The sequence below is a fragment of the Trematomus bernacchii genome, unplaced genomic scaffold (genome assembly GCF_902827165.1).
Source record: "Trematomus bernacchii unplaced genomic scaffold, fTreBer1.1, whole genome shotgun sequence".
Classification (NCBI taxonomy): Eukaryota; Metazoa; Chordata; class Actinopteri; order Perciformes; family Nototheniidae; genus Trematomus; species Trematomus bernacchii.
In genome coordinates, this window is record NW_022987739.1 from 7483383 (window position 1) to 7503217 (window position 19835).

Genomic DNA, 19835 nt, shown 5'->3' on the forward strand with positions numbered 1-19835 from the left:
ATACAATATGAACCATTAAAATGTATTAATGGAAAATAACGAACTCCACACGCTTTTCCTTTGGCGTTGTGTTTGTCCTGACAGTTTTTATTTTGTTGAGTAAAAACACGTTGGTAACCTTTGCCCTGGAAGCTTTTACACTTCACACACGTAGGATGAGAGTCAACCCTTTATATATACAGTCTATGGAGTCAACATGTAGTTCATTCATGGGCATTACATTTAATCTAGTTATCAGTTTCCCCCCCCCCCCCCCGAGTATATATTCAAGTTTGCATTAGCTGACATTTGGACAAATGGACGACATCATAAATCCGGAAAATGAAGGAGATGTTCTGGCTCAAGTAAGATAACTTTGCCTTTGCAACCTCTCTGATAATGTCAAGAAAATGTGGCAAGTTTTGTAGGTCTGCGTTTAATGTCTGTTTTGTTGTAGAGTAGTCATTTGGCCTTCAGATAATTGTGGCAAATACAGTATTGGCAGGTGAACCATGAGGTACAACATCAGACCGTTTAACATTATGCACACACACACACACACACACACACACACACACACACACACACACACACACACACACACACACACACACACACACACACACACACACACACACACACACACACACACACACACACACACACACACACACACACACACACACACACACACCGCAGGTTGTTACTACCGAGCTGCCTGGCTTCATTAGCACATTGGCATGTGTTAATGTTTGAAGCTCAGCATGGGCTGCATGGTTCACAACGTCACCTCAGTGCATCCGAAACACAAAGGAAGGAGATCTGCTTCAACAGATCCCACTCAATTTTCGCTTTTCTTATTAAATAACACTCATTTGTATAAATTGTTCTCAGGTTTTCCATTGAGGATTTGCTTTAGCTTTTAATTCACATGCATTTACATTTTTTATCTACATGCTGCTGTGATGAAAACATGTTCTCAAATTGGGATCAATAAAGTATATCTAATATAATCTAAATGACCACAATCACAGGCAGACTTAATTAAATGCTCCAGTTAGTCCCTCTCACATCATCTGATGTACGATTACATTAATATGTGCTGCTTTTTAAAAGCCCAGAATGTTGTTTTACAGTCAAACTTGGGAAACAGGCTTAATACTTTGGTAACACTTTCTAAAAAGATCACACATATAGTGCATTGTGAGGGCATCCACAGGGAATCCAACAATACAAACAAATAATGCTTTCTGATGCATCATATCATCCAAAAACCTTGTTGATGTGACTAACACTGAATTATAAGTGAATTGTTGATGCTCTTGACTAGTTATAAATTAGAGGTTCACTGATGGGGTTTATATTACATAATAACGATCTATACTCACTTCAACCAACAACTTTACTCATTATACTATAATAGTTCCTGCAGTATCATAAGTTATCATTGTATGTGGTTAGTACAGTGAAGTACATATTGAAGAAACTATAATACTGCATGCTTTATCATGATACGATATACTTTATTGTCGTTGTCAGGAAATTAGTTTTGGACTCCGTCCTCCAGTTCCACAAAAGATAAAAAACCATAGATACTTCATAGTACACGATAAAACACAATAACGTATTGACAGATACACAGTTTGCACATATAGGCCCTTTCTCATTTCTCTAATTCCCTTCCTCGACTCCCCTCCTCGACTCCTATCCTTGTGTCTTAGTCCCGCCCACAGGAGATGCGAGGATAGGAGTCGAGGAGGGGAACCGAGGAGAGAGGAGTGGAAGCAGCAGGCGTTTAGAGAAATGAGAAATCCTCTCCTCTGAGCGGTCATTTTAAAGAGACGTCCGTTAATGATGACAGGAGGCACAGCAGCACTCTGTCTGATGGACAGATGTGTTCATGACGACTTATATATTTACTTTTAATTTCATTCACAGTGTGGTATAATGAGACAATAACAGGCTACAGATGCGGACATATACACACACACACATAAATATACATTTATTTAAATATTTACAATTTCAGATTCAAACAAGAGAAATGAGAAATCCTCTCCTCTGAGCGGTCATTTTAAAGAGACGTCCGTTAATGATGACAGGAGGCACAGCAGCACTCTGTCTGATGGACAGATGTGTTCATGACGACTTATATATTTACTTTTAATTTCATTCACAGTGCGGTATAATGAGACAATAACAGGCTACAGATGCGGACATATACACACACACACACACATAAATATACATTTATTTAAATATATACAATTTCAGATTCAAACAACCACCCCCCCTCCTCTCTGGTCGCTACAATGAGGAAATGAAATTACGGGCCAAAGGTTTTATTTACAATTATTAAAAGTAAGCATAGGACACCAAACCAACTGAGACCCGCCTGTCCGCCGCATCTACGCACACACATACACACACTGGGCACACGCACATACACACTGTAACCTACAACACGCACCTAAAGCATAATATATATCAGGATACAGCCATTGTGTATTTTTTATTATGTGAATCACTAAATGGTTTTAGAAAAATATCGACTCTTTGTTTAGTAGATATCTATATCTACTAAACTAAAGCATGCAAATAAAGAGAGTAGGCCTGTTATACTGAGTGATATATATTATACACACTGCTCTGCTTTCTGCACGGACCTCACAGCTGTTCTCACTGGAAACATCAAAGCAGTTAATAAAATATTATCCAGGGGATGCATGCAGAGCTGTCATTGGCTGAGATAAGTCCGGCCGTGCGTCACGACTCTTTTAAACATCACTGTTGCCGGAAATACATCCGCGGAGGATCCATCAGTGTATCCTTGATTATAGCTCCTCCAGAGAGCCTCCTCGATGCTCGATCCTCGGTCCTCGAAGTGTATTTAGAGAAATTAGATGTCCTTCAACATGGCGTGCTGAAATCTATTTCCGGGTCACTACCAGAGGACCGAGGATTCGAGGAGGGGAAATTAGTGAAATGAGAATGGGCCATAGACAGACAACTTACTGACAATGGCCCCTACTGCACAACCCCATGGCAAACATCACATTTATACAATACATTTGTTTGTTGAGAAGCTTAATGGACATTGGCAGGAATCAGTGAATAAGAGGGTTATAATGCATGAAAAGGCACTACACTTTACTAACCAAATATTGTAAATGTATTTTTCTCCATATTGCCCAGATCTTTTTTTTGGAAGATCAAATGATTAGTTCTGAGGTTAGTTTAAGTTGAATAACATGACCTTTTCCTAAGTCCCTGCAGTTGGATTTTGATGGAAGGAAATGAAATATTTTACTACTAGTCCATATGCAATAATTACTTTAGTATTTCACGTCAACAGACATATATAACTTATGCATTTGCTCTGTTTGTGTTTCCTCTCTTTCAGATTGAAGAGGTCGAGGCTCTGTCTTCCATCTATGGGGATGAATGGTGTGTCATAGATGAAGCATCCAGAATATTTTGCATCAAAATATCCAATGACTTGGAGGAATCAAAACTGACAGCATGTTTGCAGGTAGATAAAGAATACACCTTTCATGTATTAAACACACATCTCTGGCATTGTTTGTTTGGTTTCCTGTTTTATAATTTTCTTGTTATTGATCAGATAATTCTCCCACCTGATTATCCAAGTGCCGCCCCGCCCATCTACCAGATCAAGTGAGTGTAGAATCCGAGACCCTTTCAAATTTAATCTCACGAAGATCTGTTGAACTGATAGAACAACATCGCCCTCAAAAACCCACTCGTCCTCCTTCTCAATACCCTCTGTTTGCTCTCTGCTTTTGTAGTGCCGCGTGGTTACGAGGCCTGGAGAGGACCAAATTGGCAAACAGCCTGGAGGACCTTTATGTGTGAGTGCTTTTTGACTTCTCGAAGAGGCTTTGTATGGTGATATGAGCCACAACAAAGCTTTTTATCATGGTTGTTTCCAAATTGCAGTCTTTTGTAGTCTGTCTCTCAGAGAATCCAGCCTCATATGTATTAATTTCAATTTCAACAGGGAGCATGTGGGGGAGAGCATCCTCTATCTCTGGGTGGAGATAATAAGAGAATTCCTCCTAGAGAAATCCCAGAGCTCAGAAACAGGTGAGGTGTGAGATATTAAAATCTTGTTGAGGGACACACTTCCTCGAGCTGTTTGTAATGACTTGGAATTAAACTTGGACATTGAGTAGTGCAGTAGAGCTTAATTCATACACAATAGCATGACTTTTTATTGCACTCATTTCCTAAGTTCCTGAAACAATGATAACTGTGACACATTTTCTAACGCAAACACGGCTCAATGAAACCTGTAATCCCACAAAAGAAAAAAGTAGTTTGCTAGTGACATGCCCCTCGTTTTTATAATAGCTTTCCCTGGCAGCTATAGGCTCAGCCTTGTGTGAACCTGGTCGGCAAGGGATTGAATGTAATAAATGCTAATTTGATGACATTTTTAATAAAAGGTCTCGCACACAGCTTCAAACTTTAAAAATAGACCATCGCCTCAGTTCACTAAAGTCAAAGTATCGCTTTTAAAACAGCGGCATGCACATCGTTTCACATGAGGAGAAATGCAAAGCTGCCGTGCCTAGTTACGGTTGCTAAGCTCTTGAGTGGACAATATATTATCGGGCACGGTGTTTTGCTTTCCAACAATCTCGACTACAAATGAATGTCCATGCTTAGATAAAACCTACTCTTTATCAATCGGTTATTATCATGTTTTATTAACAAATCTTCCTATCAAAGATCCAGATTAATCTCCTACCTGAAACCTCGTCTGAATGCGTCTTCTATCTAAGTTCTCCTAAGATCCGCCTCCATGAGCACAGCGACTCTGTGATGTGGTCTAAAGCTGTGATAAGATGAGCACAAAGGCCTTTAGGGGCATAACAAAAAACCTTCTGTGCCTGACTTTGAGTGAATGGATTGAATTAAGATCAATATCTATGTAATGGCTTCTGTTACCTTGACAGAGTCTTTCGAAGTGTTAAAAGAAGAAAAGATTCAAAAATTAAAGTTTTTTTACAAGTGCCACCGTGCATCAGGTTTTCGAGGGGAGTCTGGTGTGTCTGATTATCTGCAGCAGTTTCCATTATTGAGGCAGACTAGCTTTTAAAGCAACAAGCCTGAAACATATTAACTCTCTCCACCATTGTTGTGTGGTATAAATTGTACTCTCTCCGCGATTCTTGTGGTAATAAGTGTTACTAGTCACAGCACTTTAGCTCAGTGGAGCGTGATTGACAGTTTATTCCCATTCAAATGGTTCCCAGGGACATCGGAGAGAGAGGGTGAAAGACAGGGAGATGAGGCTGGAAATGCACATTTCACTGAGAAAGGAAATGAAAAGGGAGCAAACATAACAGAGGACTTTAAAAGCATGAGATATAATGATGATGATGGTGATGATGATATGTCATTGAAAAGACCAGACAAAAAGCGACTTAAATAGGAAGTCCCCCCCCTTCCCCTGTAATTAAATAATTAATGTGTACTTCTATTTGTGCTTTTACATGCGTAGAATAAAAAACAAGGAGGCATTAATCAGCTTCACATGTTTTACAGCGAGTTAGATTCAAGGATGATTTCATTCTGCAACACAGCGTTGCACAACTTAATGCAGTTGTAGTCCATAAAGTCTATAGATTTGCACCTGCTTCAACTTTGATGTTTTAATTATGGTCATCTTAGTTTGTTTTTTCTTAGCATTATTCTTAACATAATCCTTGGTTCATCATTTTATACTCTTTGCTTAAACCTACTTTTCCTAGCTGTTGAATGAAAGTATTAAGCCTTTTTTAAATTGAATTCACTCTTCCCAAGGCACCGTTTTACCGAAGAGTGCCACAAGAAGCCTGTTGATGAAGTGGGAGGGTTTTTGATATTTTCATGGATTTATTGACAATAACAACAATTGCAAATAACCGCAACCTTATCCTTTAACTACCAGTGCTTTGATAGTGTGTTGCTCTTTTATTTTGAGGCCTGACATTTATTTTTAATTAACTGATATTTTAATCTGATTAAATATTGGCCTACCATAAATACATAAACAGCACATTGGTTATGATAGTGTAAATACTGTCACACATCTTTGTTTCCTTGATAACAAAGCACCATTAAATGCAAGCTGAGTCCAACTTGCATAACCCTTTTTAAAACATATCAGCATCTTCATTGGTCCTGAAAACCTCAGTCCCGCTCTGATCATTGGTTTCATCCATTATGAATTGTCTGCCTGATATCATAGGTCATGAAATCATTTTAGTCTAAATGTTAAGGTCATGTAATGGTAATTTGGTAATAAGTTGCTCAGTAGGTGTCTTTTTAATGACAAGCTGCCACGTTTGGAGACCTTTAACAGGCACAAGGTTTAGGATTAAAACAAACAAACATTGTTGTTACGTCCCAACTAGGGGAAGAAGAAAGCAACATACACCAGTTGGAATTGGTAAATATTATAAAGAGTTTATTAAATAGCTGTTTGACAAAAAGGCAGGCAAGCAGCCTGGAACAAACAAATTAGCCAAAAGGGCGTCGGTTTAAATGGGTAACCAACAAAGGGAGGACTCTACAAAGTGAGCCTACTTAAATACAAAGAAATATACCTAATAAACAAAATAACCCTCACTATCAAAGTGGTACAACTGACAAAGGAGACTGTATGCAAACACAGCTATACTATGAGACAACTGTTAACATAATAGTAACCTAACTTAAACACATATAATCACATCAACACTACGGACCACACGAGTTAACCACTGTTAACCTAGCACATATATTATCACACCAAACACAGTCTGTAGTGTCCACGACACAAGAGCATTTTTGAGGCGTCTGATCGCAGCAGAGCCTCCTGAGTGATAATTGTCCCCAGGCTTTGTAGTCATCTCCGGAAGGTGTGCGCTGGGATGGCACGGGGATTGGAGAGCGTCGGGCCCGGCGTGCTCTAATCAGTGTCTTCGGAGGTGGACCAGGAGATGACAGCCAATGACGTTGGGGCAACCACACAGCTCATTTACATATCACACACACACGCACACAGCTGCAAACAATCCCAGACAGGTTAACGAGCAGGCAGAAACAGCAGCCGTAACAATTGTTTTAACACATTGTTTCTGCATCAGTGGATCAACCAGAGAATGTGAACATGACGACTGAGGAGGAAGAGGATGATGATGAAGACATGCCAGACTTCAGGAGTCTCAAGCTGAACACAGAAAATGCACATCTGTTCATGGATCCTGCAAAAGGTACCTATCATTACAGTTTAATAGACTGTTAGAAATTGGATTTAGTTGTCAACATTCAACACAGCATTTCAAAATGGACGTTTTATTTTGTGTACATTTTCTCCCGTAGATGAAGAGGCACCTCCTATAAAACATGGAAATACCCTCACAGACCGACGCAGCACCTTCCAGCCTCACTTGGCACCTGTGGTGACTCCAAAACAGGTAACTTTGATATAGATTATTATTTCCCCGATATCGCACAAGACAGAAAAAGATAAATAGACAAAATAATTATAAGTTTTTAAAGGACGCTGTGGCTCAGTGGGATAGTGCACTGAACTTAGTGTGCTGAACTTTGAATCAGGGGGTAGCAAGTTCGAGTCCCACTGCAGTCAGCATGTCGTTGTGTCCCTGGGCAAGACACTTCACCCCAAATTGCTCCTGTAGGGATTGCCCACAGTATTGAGTATGTCGCTTTGGATAAAAGTGTCTAACAAGTAACATGTAATGTAATCTGAAAAGATTTACATTTATCTTTCTCAAACAAAGACAGATGGCGAACGACAGCACATATAAGCCTCAGTAGAAAATACTCCGCGAGGGTCTTGGAGAGGAGATGGATATGCTTTAGCTCATTTCCACAACCATTTAAACATCATCTTGCTCATTCCTGCATGTTGATCTCACTCAGATCAACATGCAGGAATTTGCTAAGATACCTCCACCTGCTGAAAAGTGCTTTTTAGACACGAGCAGATGCAGCCGACGGAAAACAGATGCATGGACTCAACTGTGACCTGCACAGCATTTACATATTCTCTCAAATTAGTCTTGAAGTTTCTTTGTTCAAACATAGAGACATACACATATGGAGTCCTGTAGAGTTCAATATTAAACTATTACATTCAGAAAGTGTGACATTTCACACACTTGAGGAAATGAAGCAGACAAGTCAAATCATAATAATAGGAATTATTAAACAAATTATTTAATTGCTCCAATTTTCTCCTTTTATTATGTTTTTTGCCAAATTGGAATATTGTGCCAAGGTACATTTGAAATATTAGTGTTACAAATATAGAAATAAGGTTTAGAAGTTTTTTTAATTTAAAGAAGCAGGAGGATTAACAACAATAGTGATATTTTTTTAATATAGTTATTTATATAACTGTTTCAGTGCATGTCTATATTTCTTTCATTCAAAGACAATGACACAGGAAATTATTTTCTTTATTGCACAAGATAAATCAAATATAACGCTTAGGGGCAGGAAGTTAACAAAGTTGGCACACTTCCTTGTTGCTAAAATGTAATCAATAAAATGTGTCATAAAATAAATGAGAATATCATCATAAACTTAAAAATAAGCTTAACAGAAAATGGTCTGTTCAAATGATGAAGTACATTTTGCAATTTGTATTAAATAGTCTATATTTTTGCACACTTGATGCATGCCTATGTTTTTCATAACGTCTTTTTACTGTTGTTCATATTAGATGTTTGTAACTCCATAAAACTGATATGACCACATCCCCATATCCCTAATATGATGAATCCTGTTGAGGCTGTGAATGTATAATTAATTTATATACGTCTTAAATGAATATGCATTATTTTCATGGTCACACATCGCAGATGGTGAACAAAACTGTGAAGTGTGTTCTTCAGATGATAAATATATATAATGTGAATGTATGCTCCTTGCAACTGATAAGTGTCTGTCTTTGTCCCTTTGCCATTTCAAATGAAGGATAAATCAGGAAAAATATACACTTTTTCAGTCATGATACCAGAATATTATCCAAGTTTAAAACTGGAAAATGAGTAGACATGCCTCCCTGTTATCTTCCAGACCATAGTTTACTCTGAAAATGTATTTTTAACCATTCAAATCTTAGTTTGTTTACAGGAAATTTGTTCTTCCTTCAAACACAGTTGACTAATGCTGTTTCGTGTATTAGTCAGCACCGTCAGACCTCAGAGGTTGTCATCTGCACAGAAACAGCATCACTTTCAAACTCACTTGGTTTTGAAATGTACTTACTTTTGCTACCATACCTGCACATCCACTCAGGGTTTCAGCATGAAAGCAGTTTATATTTAACACTGTGCTGAAGCAGAGTACAGGATAAAATCATTGTGTCAGCAGTATTCATAATAGAGTAGATGTAAAGGCATGTGAGAGGGAAGTAAGGAATGAGTTACGATGTTCATGTTCCACCTGTCGTGTGTTGCAGGTTAAAATGGTCCTGGAGAAGCTGTATGAGAACAAGAAGCTTGCTAGTGCCACTCATAATATATATGCATACAGGTCAGTAAGGTCACATATACTAAATATGACCTAACATCTATAATGGCTCCATTATGCAAATCAGACTACCCTCGGTTTACTGTAATAGTGTTCTCATTAGTGCAAAAGAACAGGAGCAATGTAGAGATACAAGGCATTTCACGCTTTCTAAAGGCCAAATCACTGCATTGGGATCATTACAAGCACTATCATGGGGATGGACTTATATGTCTTAATGTGTGCAGTGGTTTAGTCTTAAGAGGCCAATGTAGAGCGGCTCATCCACTGCCTGGGTGGTCATTACTGTTGACATTTAAAGAGGCTGCCGGTGTCACAGCGTCATTCTCCTACCAAATGTCTCAATGCTCTCCCACCTAATGCCAAGCTGTTGGGGTTCTGTCTCTTGAAGGATTTACTGCGAGGACAAAAACAGCTTCCTGCAGGACTGTGAGGACGACGGAGAGACAGCCGCGGGGGGGAGGTTGCTCCATCTACTGCAGGTGATCAGTTCATTAATAAAATACTCACCTTGACCCTACAGATCACTCTTTCAGCTGAATACTAAACTGCATTTGACTAAAAAAGGCACCAAAAGAACTGATGAGTGAGTCAGAGCAGCACACATGACGTTTTTCTCCTGAACTGATGTCACAAACATTTCACATTTCTTTTGGTTCCTGCATGCTTAATTGTCGTCTGTACTAAGCCGCCTTGTGCATTCTCACAGTGTGCACAAATTGGCTTCTGCTGTGGCTTTAAACTGGGATTGTTATGAGTAAGGAGCTTTCCACAGAGTCTGACATCTCCTGTGGTAGTTTAGCATCTTGTCTGTCATAAATGTTTAAAGAAATTGTTCTGCATAAAAAAAACACAGAGTATATTCATGCAATATAAAACGATGTAGTGTTTCATAGAACAAAGTGGTCCCAATCATTACCGAAAATATAGACTGTGTATATTTATGCTAATAACAACATTTTAACATTGATATATGGACTTCAAAAATAAATTCAACAAATATGATAATTAGATGAAGTGAAAAAGGGCAGGTTACTACACTATACATATTGATAATAATTATTATTACTCCACCGGAAAGCCTGAATTATCCGTCGGTTCACATGAGAACCTATTGTGGTAATGTGGGCCTAATCTAAGGGGCAAACAGGGATATGGCCTTGGCTACGTTTTGTTCCAATAAAAAAAATAGAGATTTTAGGTGCTGCTTCTAACAAAAGTGTTCATGATTCATTCAAATGACATTTATATTTTCCAATCATTTTCAATTTTTATAAGAAAAAAGGACAAAAATAGGTGCATCATTGTAGAGGAGGATATTGAAAAGGCGCTCATGACAGGAAATGGGAATCTGGTCGCAGAAAGAAAAAACATTTGCAGGCAGGAATAGAATATAGGTTGCTGGCAGTTAGGAAAAGAGACGAGAAGGAGTACAGGAAGGTGATGATCCTGGGACACAAGGGTACTACCTGAGGCGCAAAAAAAATTGAACTTGATTTGAACTTAGCTGGCATGGAAGCGTAACGACTGAGGTTGACATAAGAAATCTAGCAAAGATCGGTTGAGGAGCCGAGGTGGCTACACTGCGATCTGATGAGAGGCAGGTGTGCAGACAGGAAGAGGTAATGAGCCGAGTGAAGACAGGTGTGCAGGGTGAGCAGAGAGGAAGGGAGGCCACATCAACAAACACACACGCACGCACACACACGCACACACACACACACACACACACACACACACACACAGAGACACATGAGCGGTGGAAACACAAGAAAAACACCAAGGACTCTTTGCTATTATAATTCTAAGCAGGTTTTGAGTGTGGGTTAATACTGGAAAAGTGACAGCTGGAAAACAATTGTGGATGGTGTTGAAATGGTTCCACTGAAATTTCACAAAGCAAAAACAACATTTGCTTAAAGTGTGGGGGAAACTTCTGAAGCAATTGGAGTCAGGACTCAGAGAGACACGAGGAGAGCTGGAGCTTTGATAGCAAACACTGACGGTTTATTTGGAGCTTCGGCCGGAGAATTCACAAGACATTTCACGGGCCACGGTTTGACCACACGATAGAGATGCCACATACATTCTGAAGAACCCTCCTGTAGCTCGAGGTTTTAACTAGTTCAGAGTGTAATAATCAACATTCTTCAATAGATAGACTAAACAGCTGAGGGACACTGAATCACATTTGTTGTTGCTTATGGCTCGGGGGTAATCTACACCCCGAGAAGGATGTGTTCCAGGTGTCCCACAACAATGACTATCGCTGACAGAGAGTTGCCCGGTCATAAACTGGCAACATCAACAATATGCTAGGGCAGCCCCTCCTTATGGGAGATAACGGCTGCTCAAGGTTGGTCAGCTGCGTCAGAGGGCGAAGGAGGACATGCAGGGCAAATTATTCCCCAACAAAACGTTTATTTTGTAATAGAGTGGTGCAGGAATCATAAATCTATCGATCATAAATGTATCGATTAGATTTATGATTCGGAAATTATAAAACTAGGGTACACATGTGGAGATTATCTGGCTGAACAAAACGTGCATTTATCAAACAGGTTCGTTTTACCAATATACCAAAATCCTATAGAGAAATGCCATTGCTTTTTTGTCGAGGGAACCCATGCGCAGCAAAATTGCAGTTTGAGTTTACTGTCAAAGGTAATACTTGGTTTCCTTTTAATGCAGCTTTATTTGGGTCGCTGCACACCTCAATTGGTAGTACTGGGGCTCAGTACCTGCTGCAATGGATGCTGGGTCGAATTCAACTTTCAGCCCCTTGATGCGTTACATCCCCAAAACTATCTTAAAGGCTTAAAATAATCGTTAATAAAGAGAATGGATCATACAGCAGTTTATGATAAAGAAAATATATACAGTGTACATAGTGGACCTTATGTATAGTTTTTAAGTGAGACATAGCTTAAGAGGCTGTTAGGCTGTAATTTGGTGTTTTGATGAATATTATATTTCAAAAATAGACTCAATTGACAATCAGTAAACAGAGAAAATATTCAAATCATAACGTATGAGAAACTGCAGCAAATGTGATTGAAAAAGTTGTATCGCCAACTCATTTTCTGCTTGACTAAGTAGTTAGTGGACTAATTGTCTGAGCGCCTTGAGACAGTGTGAGAAAGAGTTTCGTCATCATCACGATAACGCAACCAGAAATCAAAGCACTATGCGAGACAGCCATTTTTCTCTATAACCAGATATCTGCAGATAAACATCGCCAGACCGAAAGCCACTGGATCCCGAGATGAAAGAATAATGTGATTGAGAAATGTGTTGCATATCATTTTTACTTCAGCTTTTATCAATGATTGCTTTTATCCTGTTGAGGTTGATTTCATTTGTGTACCTCATCTTCGTGAACTCTTATAAAGACTCTTCAAAATGTAACATGGGGACATGACCTCACTAGTACAACCCTCACCACTCGTTTTTACATAATGTGCAAATGTGCCCCCTCTGTCACTCAGAGAAATAGTTCACAATATTAATTTCACACAATTACTAATCTTTCAAAAGAGGCACTAGTTACGGTCTCGTGCTGTCAGATGGCATTGTGATTCACACACACCCACATCACACTGAAATTGCCCACACACTTTTGTCTCCCCGTAACACTGAATGAAGGCCAGTGAAATGTTTGTGACAAAACAAAAAAAGTGTCCTGTATCAGAGCTCAGCCGTGACTTGAAGTAGTTCTGTCATCCTCATTAATCAGTAGGCGCTGAGTCATGTCAGAGCTCCTCCAGATGACATCCATGACGCTTGTCAAAGTTTATACTCATTTATTAGATGACGGCAGTCATCCATCCAGTGTGACCCTGTTAGAGAGATACATTAGTGTCAAACAGTGCATTGGATTCTTGGTGAAGCTGTGATTTGCTGCACAGAATTCAGATGAAGCAATCTGAGCCACTTACCAACACATCGCTCAGCACAGACAGACTTGGCTCTGAATTGCTTGGATTATCTTTTGGATAAATGACAACATACATTTATTAAACCTTGGAAGGGTGCGTTCTCTATTAAGTTTCAGGATGCTTGTCAAGCAGTGTGCATCTTTTTTAATCAATTTTTCATGCATCCAGGTAAGACCTCAGCCCAACAAAAACATGTTTATCCATGTGGATATTTCATTCATCTTTTATTAGAGCTACTTTATTAGATATTTTTATATTAAGGTAATAATTGCAAAGACTTCAAATGTAATGCATGTGTGTAAGGTCACCATTTATTGCTGGATGAGGTTATTCAGCAATATGGATTGCGACCAGCTGCTCTACGCCCTTGCATTTGCAGTATAACAAACTGAGTGTCTGTGGCGACAATCCCCTGAAAATCAGAAGTGCAACTATTTGGGAAATAAGATCCAAAATTACACAAAGGCAAAACCGCTCATTGCCATACCATAATGTCAACGTCTTTTCATTATCTCCTTTTTTATATGGTTAAGTACCCTGCCCGCATTGTATGGATCAAAAACAGACCATACACAACAACAGGACAATGGCGCACAGCATGGCTAAAATAGAACACATTTTATGTTTGAAGGTTTTTTTAAAGAAGTAAAAAACAAACGTTTGGCTTTTCTCTAGCTATAATGTGAAAGGTTTTGCCTGTATTAACAAAGACACAGAAAATTATCACCGCACTGCACACCTTCACCTTCATTCAAGGGAGCTTCTTTTTTGTCCAGCTCATTGTTTTGTTTTCACAGCGTGTTCTCACTAATTTCATCAGTGTTGTTTTCATACCTTAGCTCTAAAATAGCCCTGTTCTCTTTCTGCCCAGCAATTACACAACACACACATTTAACAGCTAGCTGGTGAACATAGCAGCTCATTTATCAGCTAAGGATTCAGATATTTCCCTGAGCAGTAACACAAACAGAGCTGATAAGAAAGGCGACGGTAGACTTAAAGAAAACATCAAATGAATGCTAATGTTGAACTCTATCGGCTGCTTTAACACTATCGCCAAGTTATAAAATGTGTGTTGTTTACTGCTTGTCCTGCAGCAAAACAAATCAGATTTTACATACTGAATTTGTTTATTTTTCCGAAAATGTTCTCCGAACTCAGCAACTACTTCTCATACTTTCTTTTCTTAACCATTATGCAGAGCTACAGTACGTAATAACAGTGATGGAATAGTACTCAGATCTGATACTTAGGTAAAAGTAATATTACTGCAATGTAGAAATAAACGTAGTAATAAACGTTCTGCATTAAACATTTTACTTAAAGGTGGGGTAGGTAAGTTTGAGAAACCGGCTCGAGATACACTTTTTGTTATATTCCATGGAATGCTCTTAACATCCCGATAGCAATGAATATCTTAAGTGCTTTGACAAAGAATCCATAAAAAAATGTCATCTGTGGAAGCCGTAGTACTGTAAAAAGCACGACCAATCATTTTAGCCGGCCCGGCTAAAATAACTGGATGGCCTACCTGCCTGTCAGCCTTCCATCTGTGCACAAACTTATCTCGTGCCCTTATTGGTCATGTGCACGTTCGTGTGTGTTGGAGGAGGGGCTCTGTAAGGAAGTGGCAGATTTTTTCCCGCTGTGTATTTTCAAATTCTAGCGCACTCGAGCTGGTTTCTCCAAAATTACCTACCCCACCTTTAAGGAAAGTGACAAAACAATTAGCAGCAAAATATGCTTAGGTACCAAATTAAAAAGTGGCAATTTTTGGGATAATATATATTATATAGAATTAATGGGACTATCAATTTAATTTTGCATCTAGTAAACAACGAGACAACATGAATAATTGGTCATACTGCCAGGTATCTCCATCCATATTAGTACATCATAATGCATTATCCAATTACATTTTTGCATCAATAATTTGGACCTTCAAAAGTAACTAGTACATAACTTTGTTAGATAAAGTATGTGAGTATAAAGTTGCTGCCAAGATGTCGAACAATAGAAGTATAAAGTAGCATAAAATGGAAATACTGAAGTCAGAATCAAAATCTGTTTTATCACCAAGTAGGTTTACACATATGATGAAGTTGCTTTGGTATATGCAGTGCATACAAAGAAACAGAGAGAAGAATACGAAGCAAAATAAAATAAAATAGGACTGTTATGACAGCTAATTAAAAAAATATAATATATATTTAAAGTGGAGAGCTGTCCTGATTAAAAACATGTACCTCAAAAATATACCAAAGTACGGAACTTGAGTATATATAGATTAGATTGACTTGACTTTATTGATTTTCTTTGTAAATATTTTACATTAAACAAGGCATTGCACACAATTTGAAAATGAAATAAAGTAGAAAATAAACAAATATAATCAGTTCATATATACATCTCAAAATTGAAAAATACAACTAGACTGAATAGTAAAATATTAACATATTGACTGTGATAGATGTATATCTGTAGAGCATCTTCCGAATACAAAATGTACATTTCCATGTGAATGTAACACTCAGGTATAGCACCATCACTGCATTATAGCAGAGTAAAGAGGTGCTCACAGGTAATCTCTGCAGCTGACTGACCTACTGTAACTGAGCGATGGCATCAGGTCGGCTGTCTTCACGCTCGTCATCGCTCATCCTTTTCAACAACACACTGATTAATCCTCTACTTGTCACACTCTAAGCGTTCTGAGCAATTTTCATGAAGAGCTTTCTCCTTAATCTATTCTTCTCTAATCTCATTCCTCTCCACAAGCTTTTCTTCCTGTTTCCTCATTCAGATTCTTGCTCTCTGCCTCTTAATGTGGAAGTGTGAGGTGATGAATAAAAAAAAGAATCTGATTAATAGTGTTGGCAGCCGTGGCAGATGTGGATGAGTCCCCTCAAATAACACATTGCACTTTTATGTGTGTTGCTTGGCAGTCAAGTTATTTATTTTAAAGGGATAGTCTGACATTTTGGGAAAGTTGCTTATTTGCTATTTATCAGGAGTTTGGTGATAATATGAATGTCAATTTAATCTCTGTTTGTTCAGTAGAGAGATGCAAGATGGATAACGGCTGACCTTCATTCATTCAAAGTTATAAGAATAATAATCTTTGCAACATTTGATCCATTGTTAATATAATAATATTGATTAGAGCAGTTTATTGCACACTATTGTTTTGATTGTCTTTTTATGACTCATTTTTACGCGTCTGACATTGCCTTGTGGATTATAAACATTGTTATTTTAATAAACATTTCTGTTTATTTAACTGGTATTCATATCTTTAGTAAACAGTGCTAGTTAACTACCATGGGAGTGCTTTATCTTTTATGGAGAATTTACAATTTTTGAACCTTCCAGTGTGTGTGCTAAGAATTTCCTGGTGCTAGATATTTACACATGAAGATGAAAGTGAAATATATCTTTGATATCCGAGTCTGTGAAGCACATCCAAAAAGCAACATATTTTGGAGGCCCAGGCCATCAGCTTTAGACTGACAGCTGATGGCCTGAACCAGATACACTTAATGAAGATTCATCCACCGTATCGCATCTGGTGTGAAATATCGTGCTGGTAGCCAGCGAAGGGGTGTTGTGTCCCAGTTTATTTTGTAAATCTCATGCCAGCTTTTTGACACTCTTTTCACATTTTCCATGTGTTTGTCTGTCACCACAGATTCTGGATGTGCGAAACGTCATGGTGGTCGTGTCTCGATGGTACGGAGGTATTTTATTGGGTCCTGACCGTTTCAAACACATCAACAATTGTGCCAGAAATATCCTGGTGGAGGAAGGCTACACTGCCTCCACGGTGAGACACTCTTACATATCTCTCTGTCATCTTCCACTGACATGTCATCGGTCAAATTTGACTTTTCTGTCAGATTCCCTAATGCTGGTAAACATTTGATATCTTGTATTTTAATTGACTGTTACCCATATATTTATCCAACTATCTCAAAAACAAATAAGATTTGTTGTCTTTCTTGACAACCAAAGCAGATTCTGAAACTCAAAAGAGGACAGACTGTCAGATAGTTAACCGTTACAGGTTACAGTTTAACATGCATTAAAATCATATACAGTAGCGTGTGTGTAGGGCTTGCTTTGTGTGTCCACAGTTCTCCTCAGGTGCTGTCACATTATATATTGGTCCATTTGAAGTGTCGCCACATGTTCTGGAGATCAAACAGTCTCCTGGCTCTCAGCGGCCTGAAGTTAGGTCCAGTCATGCTTTGAAGTCGTCTTTGTGTTCTGAAAAGTTATTTCATTGATAACATGATTGACATGTGAGCTGCTGCCACAGACAGAATAAAGGTAATGCAAACCTACTCTTAAAAAAAATTCTACTTCAAAACCCCATCAATTCAGAAGAAATCAGAACTTGATTTCTCTCCTAACAACAAAGGCTGAGTTCTTCTGTCAACATCAAGCCAGGACTATATGACGGCTCATTATAGGTCACTGCCTGTGGGTGGGAAAAGCTCCTTTGAATAGAATGGAAAAAAAAACATTCAGTTTAACATTTATTATTAACCAAACAACTTTTTCTGTGATAAGTGAAAGCGTGGATTTCTTAGGGCCCTTACAAATTATCTGAGTGAATTAACGTGTTTAAAAAAGCCAGTGATGTGATTTTTAAAGGTTGAGCTGGGATCAAATGTTATACTGAGCGTGTTTTGATAAATTCAGAATACAGCGCAGCCTGAAAAGTAATGTTGAACATTGTTCATGCCGATAAAGCCCCTTTGAATTTGAACTTGAACTTGAATACAATTGCCAAGAGTCATGGCAAGAGGAAGCATGGATAGGAATACAAAATAGGAGCCATAAATGACCCCTGAGGTACACCGATTATCTACGAATAGATGTTGTTGATGAAAATCCAGAATATTATAATGTCCAAGTAAGAGGCCAAACAGGTTTTGAGGTAAAGTGTAAATTGGAAAACAGGACGATAATTCTGGGGAAAGAGATGGTGAGAACATTTGACTTTAATGTAATTGGAGAGGATTTAGGAGGAAAATAGACTGAACACAACAAGAGCTGAGCAGGTTACACTTCAGCAACTAACAAGATAAAAAGTAGCTGACACTTGTTTCATTACACTCATTAAAACAATAACACGTCTACTTCCTGTTGGCTAAAACTGACGGGAAACTCCAACCTTCACAGACGAAGGAACATTATTTAAATGGTAATTAGGACAACAAGTTGTGAGTGACTGGTTTACAGCTCTATTGCAAACACCATATTAAATATAATGGGGCATGCATATTAAAATGTTCCACTCAGCTGCATGAAAGGATATTATCATTTTTGCTGGCTTTTTGTCCAGACATGCTGTTAAAGTGCAAAAAGGTCTACAAGTTGGCAGCCTGAATTGTTAGAGCAATAATTAGTGGGCGGATGTTTTATAAGCGTACTGGAAATTGCAATGTTTGGTTTGATGCAATTATTTGAATACATTAAAGCAGTAGGGTGCATGCCAATCAGTACATTGTAATTTGCACATTTAAGTAAGGAAGGGAATCGCAGCAGGCGTTCAGGTAAAAGTCTGCGTCACAAATTGAGTCATGAGCTTTAAATCAGCACTCAAATACTAAACATAGAAAAAGCTTTGGCGCCATTAAGTGCGATGCTAATGTAAGATAATTATCAGTCTGTTGAATTTCTTAAATCTTTCCTCGTGTTTCACAGGATGAGGCCACCAAATCTGGAGCGAAGATCAAAAGGCCAAAAAGCAAGAAGATGAAATGAATGTTGGACAAGACTTTTATTCAAACACATTTTCATCTTTTTGAGAAGGTTGTTTTAAGGTTGTTTAAATTGTGTCTTAATGGAGTCAAACAGGGATTTCTTGCAATTGCAAATAATGTATTCAACATGACGAGTATTGCAATATATTTAAGCAACGTTTAATTATTTTAGCTGATTGCCTCAACTCTGGACTCTATATGACAGCATTTTGACTGAGAAGCATTGAAATGAGATGTTTTAATTAAAACAATCAAACCATGAGACTCGTGCAGAAAACATTACTTTGACATCTTCATAGAGAGTTCACCCATCAGGATTAGATTCACCTGAGCCATTTCACACTTGAAAGAAGGATTTTGTTCACATCTTTTGTCACCATTCATTTTAAATGGTAATGCTCCATTCTGTCTTGATGTCAAAGTGTGAATAACATGTTCTTGTATATTTAATTCAGCCATCAGCCAATCGGCTTGTAAATGAAATTCATACACAATTCATTCAGCGTTTCCAAGAATATGATCACACGGCTCAACAAAATGAAGTTCACTGAGTGTCATCGACAAAAACACTCTCACGCTTGCACATAATCCA

General features: G+C 38.4%; 1 protein-coding gene across 2 annotated transcripts; it reads left to right on the top strand.

Moving 5' to 3' along the window:
* Positions 1–140: 140 nt before the first annotated feature.
* impact (impact RWD domain protein) lies at positions 141–19507 on the top strand. Of its 2 annotated transcripts, XM_034147651.1 has the most exons (12): positions 141–344; positions 3383–3511; positions 3605–3657; positions 3789–3851; positions 4001–4086; positions 5812–5862; positions 7119–7244; positions 7354–7448; positions 9464–9537; positions 9926–10016; positions 17161–17295; positions 19185–19507. In XM_034147651.1, the coding sequence occupies exons 1-12, from the start codon at positions 297–299 to the stop codon at positions 19242–19244; spliced, it is 1011 nt and encodes a 336-aa protein (XP_034003542.1). In that variant the 5' UTR covers positions 141–296; the 3' UTR covers positions 19245–19507. The 2 variants fall into 2 exon arrangements, with proteins under 2 accessions (XP_034003542.1, XP_034003543.1); XM_034147652.1 differs by lacking the exon at positions 5812–5862.
* The last annotated feature ends 328 nt before the right edge of the window (positions 19508–19835 follow it).

What these genes read in the sequence shown, in the direction of transcription:
- impact (XM_034147651.1), top strand. Translation starts at nt 297, where the DNA reads ATGGACGACATCATAAATCCGGAAAATGAAGGAGATGTTCTGGCTCAA. An exon ending in AAGGAGATGTTCTGGCTCAA is followed by an intron (nt 345 to 3,382) that starts GTAAGATAACTT and finishes CCTCTCTTTCAG; the next exon opens with ATTGAAGAGGTCGAGGCTCT. An exon ending in GGTTGCTCCATCTACTGCAG is followed by an intron (nt 10,017 to 17,160) that starts GTGATCAGTTCA and finishes CTGTCACCACAG; the next exon opens with ATTCTGGATGTGCGAAACGT.